This window comes from Oreochromis niloticus, linkage group LG6 (genome assembly GCF_001858045.2).
Source record: "Oreochromis niloticus isolate F11D_XX linkage group LG6, O_niloticus_UMD_NMBU, whole genome shotgun sequence".
Classification (NCBI taxonomy): domain Eukaryota; kingdom Metazoa; phylum Chordata; class Actinopteri; order Cichliformes; family Cichlidae; genus Oreochromis; species Oreochromis niloticus.
Window position 1 is genome coordinate 1,176,065 of NC_031971.2, and position 12,189 is coordinate 1,188,253.

The 12,189-nt window shown below is 38.8% G+C and overlaps 1 protein-coding gene across 6 annotated transcripts; it reads left to right on the forward strand.

The window, feature by feature from the left end:
- The first annotated feature begins 1,024 nt into the window (after positions 1–1,024).
- LOC100709666 (galectin-related protein) lies at positions 1,025–9,936 on the forward strand. Of its 6 annotated transcripts, XM_025908283.1 has the most exons (7): positions 1,025–1,129; positions 1,599–1,688; positions 2,051–2,098; positions 3,010–3,093; positions 4,757–4,881; positions 6,749–6,932; positions 7,154–9,936. In XM_025908283.1, exons 2-7 carry the CDS (start codon positions 1,683–1,685, stop codon positions 7,295–7,297), a joined length of 591 nt encoding a protein of 196 aa, XP_025764068.1. In that variant the 5' UTR covers positions 1,025–1,129; positions 1,599–1,682; the 3' UTR covers positions 7,298–9,936. The 6 variants fall into 6 exon arrangements, with proteins under 6 accessions (XP_025764068.1, XP_013122926.1, XP_025764067.1 ...); XM_013267472.3 differs by lacking the exon at positions 1,599–1,688; XM_025908282.1 differs by lacking the exon at positions 1,599–1,688 and having other exon boundaries at positions 1,032–1,098.
- The last annotated feature ends 2,253 nt before the right edge of the window (positions 9,937–12,189 follow it).

The window sequence follows — 12,189 nt, forward strand, 5'->3', positions numbered from 1 at the left end:
AGCAGTTCAGTACATCCTATCCTGCCTTAGTGGTATTAGTCATAGTTGGGTCAATTACTCTGATAACAGGCCTCATCCAACTTATGTGATTCTGAAGTTCTCCATACAGGAAATTAAGGTTTGTCTTCTCAGACGATTTGCTGTTTCTGGTAATAAACCTTTTGCTTTCAGATATGTATTATATTATAAATGTGTCGATTATTACTATAGTATACTCTACTTATTTTGGTACAGGTGGCAAAAGAATTATCCCAACTGTATAAGATAGATAAGTGCCAGCTCAAAATGCATGACTGTCTCATTGTAACAGCTTACTGTTGCCTCACAGCAAGAAAGTTCTGAGTTTAATTCCACCATCAGGGTCAGGCCACGGTCTTTCTGTGTGAAGTTTGCATGTTCTCCCCGTGTCTGCGTGGGTTCTCTCCGGGTACTCTGGCTTCCTCCCACAGTCCAAAGACATGCAGTTAGGGGACAGGTTAATTGGAAAACTCTAAATTGCCCATAGCTGTGAATGTGAGTGCGAATGGTTGTCTGTGTCTATGTGTTAGCCCTGCGACAGACTGGCAACCTGTACAGGGTGTTCCCTTTCTAAACGAATGGATGGATGGATGGAATTTTTTAAATAGGGAAATTCTATAAAAAAGGGACTGACGTAGGGAACCACGGTGGTGATGTAGTTAGCACTGTTGCTTCACAGCACACTCCACCCTCTGAAGTTTGGATGTTCTCCCTGGGAATACCCTGACTACCCTGAATTCATTAAGTGGAACAAGATGGATGATGGGATGTATGTTAACTTCTCCTCATCAGGTGGTTGTGGCTCAGGTGCTGGAGCCACAACCACTGTAGCTACCAACAGATGCTTTCATGTGGTGCTGCACAGCATGTGCAGCATATGCAGCGATTGCACTGTAGCCTCTTGTTCTAAGGCTGCTTGCATTTCCGTTTTCCTGCAGCTCAGCCCATTCCTGTGACTCCATGTCCTCTGCTTCCCCCCATTCTTTCATTCTTCATTTGTGACTTCAGAAAAGTCACAACAAGAAGGGTTTCAGTATTCTCTAAACCACATTAGAAATGCAATTTCAGGCCCACAGACAGGTAAAAATAAGCTCCACAGCTCGGCTGCACTGTGAGTATTTATGGATTGAGTTTATTCTTTATATCCTGATATCTCAAATGGGATAGGAACACTGTATCCGATTAAAAACTATTGTGTACCTAAAGGCAGTAACCATTAAGATAAGTCTAGTGGTTCTGTTCGTATTTGGCGTCATGCACTGTTCTACTGTAGAGCTTCAAAAATGTATTCCCCTTGAAAAACAGTAAAAATATTTGTTGTTTGTCTTTATTTTTAAAGGTTGGTGCTCTCAATTTGAGAATTCAGTACTTAAGTACTGAGTGATAAACTAACGGATTTATAGCTAGCTCAAAGTCAAATCAGTTTTATTGTTTGTTTTTTTTAATCGTGATTTCTTCCGTGCACTTGAGTTGTTTTACTCTTACATCTTTCGCATTGTATTAACAAATATAGAAAATTCTGCACAGACCAAGTTTGATTACCTGGTTTAAGAAACATTTCTGGTAATATAAAAATTCAGTGGACAGCTGACACGGCACACCATCGAACAAATGTATCTTTTCCCGCTGACCTTTTGCGTGAACTCTGCACTTTATCCTCAGACATGAAGGTAAATAAATTGACTGCATTCTTTCACGCACTTTTTTTGAGAAATCTTGGCAGTATGAAAAATATTAGACTTATAAACTTGAAGCTTTTGAAGTAAATAAGACATTGTATTTAATTTGCTTTGCTTGAAGCGGATTTAGCTTATTTTGCCTTAAGTTGTAGCCTCACAATGAGCGCACTTGTTATTGACTAGAAACAGGAAGGCATGCAGGGCAGCTGATTATCAAAGTTTTGTTTGTGTGTGTGTGTGTGTGTGTGTGTGTGTGTGCTGAGATTATGCTTTGCGTCACCGTTCATTCAGCTGACAGGAGAGGCAGACAAACTGGATCTGCAGCTTATTTCTTTGCTTTTTGTTCCCTTAAGGTTAACATGGCTGAAACACACAGTTTGACAGCAGCGCAGGGCAGGAAGGTAAGTGACCAAAACGATAAAGCAGAGAGGGGACACAGAGACGAAGCAGGCTGATAAACTACTTCATAACTTTCCGCTTTTGATTTCGGTTCTATTTCTCAGATGGCTGTTTAGACACAACCTAAGCTTTCTTGGTTTTGAAAACTATCAACCTGTTCTCGTACAGGTAGTTTTAAATTGGCAGAAGTAAGTGAAGCGACTCTTCCGCTTAGAGCCACCAAAATAAAAGCCCCATGGCAGTTTGTTTGGTTTTTTAATAAAAATAAACAGGCGCACAAAGAAAAATAAAACTAATACAATCAACTTAAATCTTATATCTATATTATATTATCGTTGTCCCATATCCCAGCTTCCCTTTTCCAATATCAGTTCTTGAGCAAATGAATAATTGGTTTAACAATACGTGTAGAAGGGTTGGTGGTCGTGAAAGAAGAATCAAACTATTATTCAGTTCCGGTCTGTATAAATACTGACTTCATTCTTTTCTGGAAAATTATAAACTGCGCTGGCTTTTAACACGGAAAATAAATTAATCCGCTGTCTCTCAAGTCTGTGAATTTCACCTAAATCAACTGAACATGTAAATTGCTCGTAAGTGAGCTTCTGGTTTGTAACTACAAAGTTTTTAGCACGAGTTAAAATTTGAAGCTTATATTTTGAAGGTCAACTTCAACTCAAACAGCTTCCTGCCTCGTTCACGCTTTGAGGGCACGTGATCAAACTGTGACCTATGCTTTGACTTAATTCGGCCAGCAGGAGTGAAGTAAATACCAAGCTTTCTCTTGTAAAACCAAATAATTGTCTTTGTAATTGTGTAAATGTATTTATTGTCACTCTATATCCATCTATCTATCTATCTATCTATCTAGAGAGACACGTCTGGTGAAGTTGCAGTTATTTTTATGTTTCAGAAATGGAATTTACCACAGAGAGGTGGGGCTGAGCCTAGAAAAGCAAGTACTGACCCTCCTGACAGAGACACTGAGAGAAAACTGGTAATGTCACATGAATATCAAGAAAACACACTTTGATGTGAAGGCTGCAAGTAACAAAATAAAACAAAACACTATTTCATCTTTGATGGAAATTTAAAATTTAAAGTTTGTTATTTTAATCACAAATAAGCTGTGCATTATGTTAATAACAGGTACATTGGTAATAGCTTATTAATCAGTTTCAGTGTAATAAATAAATACAATATATTTGACTTTCATGTCATTTCTTGTCAATTCAATTCAATTTTATTTATAGAGCACCAAATCACAACAACAGTCGCCTCAAAGCGTGGAACAAGTGGTCCAGCCCTAACTATATGCTTTAGCAAAAAGGAAAGTTTAAAGCCTAATCTTAAAAGTAGAGATAGTGTTTGTCTTCCAAATCCAAACAGGAAGCTGGTTCCACAGAAGAGTGGCCTGAAAACTGAAGGCTCTCCCTCCCATTCTACTTTTAGATACTCTAGGAACAACAAATAAGCCCGCAGTGCGAGAGCGAAGTGCTCTAATAGGCTGATATGGTACTACAAGGTCATTAAGATAAGATGGGGCCTGATTATTTAAGATCTTGTATGTGAGGAGCAGGATTTTGAATTCAATTCTGGATTTAACAGGGAGCCAATGAAGAGAAGCCAATATAGGAGAAATTTGCTCTGTCTTTCTAGTCCCTGTCAGTACTCTTGCTGCAGCATTTTGGATTAACTGATGGCTTTTCACAGAGTTTTCAGTACATCCTGATAATAATGAATGACAGTAGTCCAGCCTAGGAGTAATAAATGCATGAACAAGTTGTTCAGCATCACTCTAAGACAGGATATTTCTAACGTTAGATATATTGCGCAAATGGAAGAAAGCAGTACTACATATTTGTTTAATATTTCCATTGAATCTGGTTAAATATCATATTTCTAAGGCCGAGTACAAATAACCCCAATTTAATCTGAATTTGGCGGGGTTGAGGTGGCTGTAGCTCAGGAGGTAGAGCAGGTCACCTACTGATTGGAAGGTTGGTGGTTTGATCCCTGGCTCCTCCAGTCTACATGTCAAGTACCAATCAGTCCATTTAGAAGCAGAAAGCTAGAGGTCATCCAGGTCTTTATATCTGTAAGACATTCCATTCCTGTAGTTTAACTAATTGGTGTGTGTTTTCTGGCTTCATGGATAGATAGAGTCGGGTGTCATCCGCACAGCAGTGAAAATGTATGTTATGCCTTCTGATGATACTGCCTAAAGGAAGCATGTATAATGTAAACAGAATTGGTCCTAGCACTGCACCCTGTGGAACTTCATAATTAACATTAGTGTGTGAAGAAGACTCTCAATTTACATGAACAAATTGGAGTTTCTGGTCAGATTATACCACTATTTATACAGTGACTGTTACTATATAAAGTCCCTGGAGGCGACTGTTGTTGTGATTTGGCGCTACAGAAGTGAATTAAATTTTTCCAACAAAAAAGCACATTTGTATTCTTTCAGTTTTGTCCTAAAAATTTCAGCTTTATTCAGCTTTATTCTTGAATTTTCAGTAATTTTTGTAATTTTATTGTGCCATATATTTCCATTAGATTAATCTAGCTTGCCTTTTAATTTTTTAGTTTTGAATTTGCATGTATTTCTTGTCTTTCACTATTTAAATCAAATTTAATTAACTGTGGTTTTTCAGGATTTTGTTGCTCTATGCAAATGCTTGTGTGTGCAGGCAGTTCCTTTCAGGGGTCATATCCCAGGAGGAATGCAGCCGGGAAAAAGGATCATAGTGATTGGTACTGTGAATCCCCATCCTGACAGGTAGGAATGTTTTGTGTAATTACTGACTTTCCATCCTTCCCACAGTATTACCACACTATATATGAGATCCTTCTTCCCCCCATACTTATTCCTTTAAATCACTAATATAACTTTATGTTGGCCTCATCTAGAGATTTTGTCTCAGGGCAGTGATGTCTATGGATCTGTCCTATCTTATATCCTAACATCCACTCACCAAATTTTGCTCAAATTAGTAATTGTATTCATTGTTCTCAGAGGATAAATGTCCATTGCTACAATCAGGCTAAAATCCTAACATGACCACTGATACTTTCCAAAGAACTAATATCTAGAAACTTAGTGAATAACGTTTTCTACAGTTTTACAAGAAAATCTGCAAAAATCGCTGAACAGTCATAAAATCTCTTGGGCTCATGAGATTTGTTAGCCACAAACTAAAAGTGACACAAACACACTCTGTTAGTAGTACACACTATTATAGTGTCATGGGTTGGCTGAAGAAGAACCCAAATGCTGGACTTTTAGAATGGAGAAAGTGTGTTTATTTACACAAAAAACAGTGCCAACAGTCCACAGTGTGTGCTTTCCCAATTCCCCGTGCCGTGATTCCTCTCCGTGATGCGTGGTTGTGCTTCGTCCTGCTCGGTGCCTGAGTTCAACTGTGTACTGCTCCCTCCACACGTCTCCGTAATCACCCTGGAAACAAGAGATGCCACAATGAGTACAGTCCCATCCACCGGCTGACGAAACATGCTAACCATTCCAACAAGAGAGTATTGAAAACACAAGTACCGCACTAACTGTATTTCTAGTTTAACAATCCCGTGCCGACTGCTGCTCCACTGCTCTCTTAAGTAGAGCCCCTTGATTAGGTAGATCAGCAACAGGTGAGTGATTATCACAGGTGTGGCTGGCTCCAAGGCAGGGACTCTCCAGACCTGGTGGGGCAGCAAAACTGACACAACAACCCACAGGGAAGCGAGGAACGAGGAGCAGATCACACCACAACCATAAATGATTAAGAAAGACGAATAAAACTCATAATATTCATTAAACTCAAAAAATAACACATGATCCCCAGGTCACAGACCCAGGCCCATGACATATAGATATGTTAAGATATGCTGTTATAGTAGATGCAGAATGTGGTGTAGTATTGTCTTGCTGAAATATACAAGGCCTTCCCTGAAAAACATGCCTGGATGGGAGCAGATGTTGCTCTAAAACCTATGTATACTTTTAAACATTGATGGTGGCTTTCCAGATGTGTCAGCTGCCAATTCCTTAAAGCAGGGGTCTCAAACTCGTGGCCCACCACACCTCACCCCTGCTTGTGACCTGCATACTGACGTAAAGAAATATATTTAAAAAAATATTATTCAAAAAAATTATTTAATATGAAGGCAATTTGAGAAGAGTGTTACAGGCCCTTTAAGAATGTTGAATCATGGACAGTGTAGTCCGTGCTGCAGGGGGAATGTGTGGGACAGCCCCTCCCGTTGTGTGTGTGTGAGTGCGAGGGAGGGAGAAAAAGAAGAGTTGAAAATATGAGTTGCTACCGACGAGAAACGGAAGATGAAAGCATGTAAATATAATAATAACCACTGCAGCCAGTGCAGAGTTCCTGACGAGTTAGTTAAGAATGATAAAAAAATTGTGCTTACATTTGCAGTCTTATTATACAATATTTAAAAAACAAAAACACTACATTTTTGGAAATATTTCTGGATGTTTTCTTGTTTGTTTTTTTTTGTTCTGTTGAATACTTAAGTGGCCCTCCAATGAGATGACAGTGCCAGCAGTGGCCCCTAGCAGCTCTGAGTTTGAGACAACTGTCTTAAAGACTTGTGGCCAGATTCATACTGTATATCCATCTCTTTGTTAGGTTCTACATTGCCCTGACATGTGGTTGTGGCACATCCAGGGAGCCTCCACCTGATGTGGCTCTGGAGATGTGTGTTCGATTCAAGGACAGACAAGTGCTACGAAGAGCCTGCATGTCTGGATCCTGGGGAGATGTTGACAAAGCTGTTCCTTTTTTTCCCTTCATCAGAGACCAGCCCTTCAAGGTGACATAAACTTGTTGATACCGTAATGGCATTTATGAGTTTATGCTATACATATAAATTACATGTGTAGAATATGTTAGCGCAAAATAGTGTACATTCCACAGGTGCCGTGAAATGATCGGCCATAACAAGGAGTACATGAATGCATGGCAACTACTCAATGCACACCTCTCCTGAAAAAAGAATGTAAAATTAACTAGACATTTGCTCTGTCCTCACAGATTGAGATTCGGTGTGAACAAAGCAGATTTCGTGTGTTTGTGGATGGCCAGCAGCTTTTATATTTTCACCATAGATTGACATCACTCAAAGACATTGATACCTTATGGATCAAAGGTAGCATCATTATCACCAAACTGGGTTAAGCAGTGTCCCTTCTCAGCAGTGCTCACCAGCCCCTCTGGAGGTCTCGAATTTCAATTTTATCTGCACTGTGTGTCAGGAATTCCCCTGTATTCACTCCAGGCATTGTGGTACCAGATGATGCTGGTACAACAAAACAAGATTTACAAATGTCCATATTTGTGATTGATTACTAGTTTCTGATGTTCAGAAATGCATTGTGCATTCTACAAACAAATATTAGTTTAAATGAAAGTTAATACTTTAATAAATTCAGATTTCACATGAATGGACTGTAGAGTTATGGGTCTCTTTTCGTCAACATCACATCTGGTTCAGTGTATCAGTGTATGTATTAACAGTCTGTAACTGGAGGCTTTATTATATAAATACCTGTTTATGTTAGCTGGAATTATGTTTGCTACAAAAATACTTTTGGTTTTGTTAAATTTTTGTATTTCTGGTAATTAATGCATTTATCAATTACTTATAACTTAAGCACTTTTGAAAATCTTCTGTTTGTAGATTATTAGATTACAACATATATTTCTTGTTATTGGCATTCATTAAATAGTTTAATGCACAGCACAACTAGCCTTCTAAATGTAATTTTTTCTGATGTATGTTCGGTTCTATACTTAGCATGAAGTTTTCAATAACAGGAAACCTGTAGGGGTAGGTGTTCCACAACATTTGTGATAACTACCTCAGTCCACTAGTAGGATTTCATGCTACCAACCATAACTTAAAAAAATCATTTGTCTTTTGAAGATCATGTTTAATGTCAGAGCTTACTTGGGGACCATCCAATTACAAGTGGATCATTTTGTTTTTTAAAATAAAATGAATGAAGGCTCCTTCTTTTCTTTGCATTAGTAAAAAAATAATAATAATAAAAAAATACATTTCCATTTCACTAATAATGAATGAATAAAAATGTAGTTTTCAGATATCTTATGGGCTTTGGTAATAGTTTTGGATAATATTTCAGACTTATTTCCAGTTACTTTATACAGTAAAAAAGTTATCTTAAAGTTAACTGTAAGATAGTAACAGTTATTGTTCTTTTATTTTTTATTGTTATCTTTATTTTATTTTATTTTTTTTAGCTTATAATAGAATCAGGTGCATTGTGTGTGTCCGCATTTTAGGGCTGTTGTCAATTTTGCTTTATTGACGCCAGTGTGAAGAAGTGTATGCCTTACCTGTAGCACAGCAGTTTCACCGTAAGGTGGCTGCAGAGGATATTGGTATACATTAGGCAACAGTACAGTTAACATGAAATGATAAATCCTCCTGAGAAGCAGCCTAATGTACTAAATAAAGGACATCCTGGGCTCTCATTTTACATGAACAAATTGGAGTCTATTAGATAGATATGATACAAACCACTGCAGCACAGTACCTGTAATACCTACAGCATGTGCTAATCGCTCTATTAGAATATTATGGTCAAGAGTATCAAGCACAGAAGGACACAAGTTTTCTTTGTGCCTAAACTAATGTGCACTTGAACCATTGTAGGAGCCATTTTGGGGGTTGTTATCTTATGGCTGCCGCTAGGGGTCACCTTATGTGTTTTTTGTTTTTTTTTCCTAGTATGATGACTCTATTTAAGGTAGACACACGTTAACGCTAACGCCAGGTGTTGTCATTCAGGAGGAGCAAGCAAGCAGTTTGTGAACGCTGCGCTGTTATGATATGGTGTGGATAAAGAGAACTGTTGACAACAAATGCAACTGATGGAAGTGGAATAAAGATTCGAACAAACAAGATAAGTACGGCTGGAGTTATTGGATTGTAACAAGAGTAACAAATTCATTCATACCAGTGGCATCGTGTCACCCCCGCTAACGAACACCTCCGTGGCTTCAAGCGTAGGCTTACCCTCTACAACCATTATTATTCTGCAGACTGTGCTGTTAGACAAGAAATCTATATATTGTTCTGGTATGCAGTTAAAAATCAGCAACCAAAGTTAATGGAGAGGGATTGGATGAATTGTGTGGGCCAGTTCCAATTTCTGCACCAAACTGTTCCCTCTATCTTTATAGAGCTTTGAGCTAAGGGGTTGTCGTGTCGTGTCCCATTTATATAGCCAAATGTCAAATTTTTACTATATGTTCTTGTTATCTATGTCAATCAAAATCCAAAATGGTGACACAAAATTGGAAGATCACTGCTGTCTAAAACATCAAGACTATCCACAAAAGAGGCACAGACATGAAGTATCTTGTTCCATAATGCTTATCAACTGTTTGTTGTCTGAGATTAGAATGTCATTGTCATTTAGACAGACTGCATCATCCCAGGGCTTCTCTCTTCTTCAGTTTCATGGAAATGCTCTGCTATGATCACCTCCTGCCTTCTCTCATCAATTATCCATCACAGCTACAGTTCACTGACCTGTCACACTGCCAGTATGGCTCCATGTGTACTTATATTTTCTTGACATGAAGCAAGTCCCCGCGAGGATGAACTTGTGAGGTTTAGGATTATGATAAGGTTTGAATAAGTACTGGTTATGATAATGGGAATTTTCCGTGAAATTAATATGCCAATGTAAATGTGCATCTCTGAAGTGATGCAAACACACCTTATGAGGCACCTTGCCCTGTATTTGCTCTCTGCTGTGCTTTAATAAACCTGCTTTCATGTTCTCTTTGATCTAAACTCTTAACTGCTGGTCAGACTAAAAATATCAAACCTGGACATTATATCTGGACATGACCCCTCCACATTATTTTAAAAAAAATTGGATTAAGTTTGTACAGCCGTCAAATGAATTCAATGCTTAATCACGGTGGTAAATAAAGCTATAAGGATCTTATTGTTTATGTGTTTATGCCAGAAGAAATCGCTCGAGTGATTAAAATATAGTTATCAGTTGCTTTTCAGGATAAATGCTATTGTTGTTATTTAACTGATATAAATCATTAATGCTTCTGCTTCATGCTGTTTTGCTGCTCCAGCAGTAAAATGCTACCGTGGTTAAAAACAGAAAAGAAAAGCCACAAGCTTCTGCTACGTGAAATATTCATGGCTGCTATCATTTCCATCTTGTTTTGTGTCTCTTTCTAGCTGTTCTGTTTACATGTAAATCCCAAGGGCGCCCAAGAATGTAACCATTTGGCCAATTCAGTAATTAATAGTTATATAGTAATGCACTTCAGAACAGTAGCAGTTTTTCTGCTCTGTAATCTCAAATTAATCTCATCATTATTTTTTTGCAGCTGGTTATGTCATAGTTCTGGGTCATCTTGAACCGGCATTTTGAGTTTTGTGCCTTTTTTGAATTATGTTCTAACTTGTATAATTATATAGTTTAGGATTCAGTTAGTTCAGGGGTCGGCAACCTGCGGCTCTGGAGCCGCATGCGGCTCTTTAGTCCTTATACTGCGGCTCCGCGTGGTTTGGGCAAATAAATTAGAAGTATTTAGCTGAAGTGTATTTTATTTATGTTAGTTCTTTTTAACTCGTAGTTCTAAATTGGAAGATTATTGTGATATTGAAATATAAAAATAAAATTATATTCTATTATTTTTTCATCGCTCAAAATAAGAGTCACACTCGCGGAAGCCGGTATACCCGCCTAAACGCCGTGCATTTATCGAGACTTTCAACCCCAGGTAGGCCAATTATGGATCTTCGGATCCACATTATGTCAGCAGCTGTTCTCCACCGTGAACTATGTTAAAGACAAACACCGCTCACGCCTGACAGATGACAGCTTACAGTCCTGCGTAAACTGACTTCGTATAGCCCCGATTTGCGGACTCTGTGCGCAGAGGTTCAGGAGCAGAAGTCCGATTGTAAACAAATCACGGCAGACCCGACGATGTTTCCATGAGCATGCTTTTGAGCATCTCTTTATTGAGCACTTTTCACACACGGTTGCTGTACGCATACAGCCGGCTGTAGCTTTTCAGCTCACAGCCCGACATCACCACCAACAGCACAACAGCACAGATAGCGCAGACGTAAAGGCAGCGAGGCGTGATTGCGGGTGTCGCAGGTGCGTCCGCTTCCCCTGCAGCGGCGCTGCAAACCACGCCCCCGCTGCACGCATTAACCAGGTAAAATACATATTTAGGCAGAATTTTGCAAATATCTATTTTTCATTTTTCAGCAGCATAGAGCTTTTTTCCAATTATTTTTTAAGAGTCAGGTCAAGGCTCCAACAGCCCAAAGGCGATATAAGGGAGGCGGCTGACAACAGTTTTTGTTTGCTACATGGATCATTTTAGTTCAGGTTGGTGTCTTTCCTTTTGTTATATTTCTTTAAGAGTTCAAAATGTGTTGATTACATAAATATAATTTAATTTTCTCTGTAGCACTTCATGGATTTCATAAGCAGCACACCTTAGTTGTTCACACAAAGCATAAAGATAAAAAACAATATATACAATGTTATCTTCATTTTAGATGTCAAAAAGTATTTGCGGCTCCCAGTGTTTTCTTTTGCGTGGAAACCGGGTCCAAATGGCTCTTTGGGTGTAAAAGGTTGCAGACCCCCGAGTTAGTTCTATGTTTTGTGTTCTGTTTCCCTGTTTAGTTTAGAGATTCCTCCCGTGTCTGTTTCCCCACTATGTTGTCTATGTCGTGTCTTCAGTCTGTGAGTCTGTTGTCTCTCCTGTGTTTAAGTCTCCCTAGTCCTTTGTGTGTCTTAGTCATGTCTTTGTCACCTCTCTCCCTCTCTCTCGTGTACCCTCGACCCCTGTGTCAAGCTCGTGTTGTCGCACTCACCTCTGGCTGTTGTGAGGTGCGCTGGCGAGCTGAAACCTCATGTAGCTTTGTTTTTGGTCTTTCTTTTTTGGATCCCTAGGTATGTGTTCATAATAGTATGTCCCTCTGAGAAATATATAAACATTTAAATGGCCCTTCATATGAAAAAAGTTCCCCACCCCTGTTATAG

What these genes read in the sequence shown, in the direction of transcription:
- LOC100709666 (XM_013267470.3), top strand. Translation starts at nt 1,964, where the DNA reads ATGCTTTGCGTCACCGTTCATTCAGCTGACAGGAGAGGCAGACAAACT. An exon ending in GAGACACTGAGAGAAAACTG is followed by an intron (nt 3,094 to 4,756) that starts GTAATGTCACAT and finishes GTGGTTTTTCAG; the next exon opens with GATTTTGTTGCTCTATGCAA. An exon ending in TCAGAGACCAGCCCTTCAAG is followed by an intron (nt 6,933 to 7,153) that starts GTGACATAAACT and finishes CTGTCCTCACAG; the next exon opens with ATTGAGATTCGGTGTGAACA.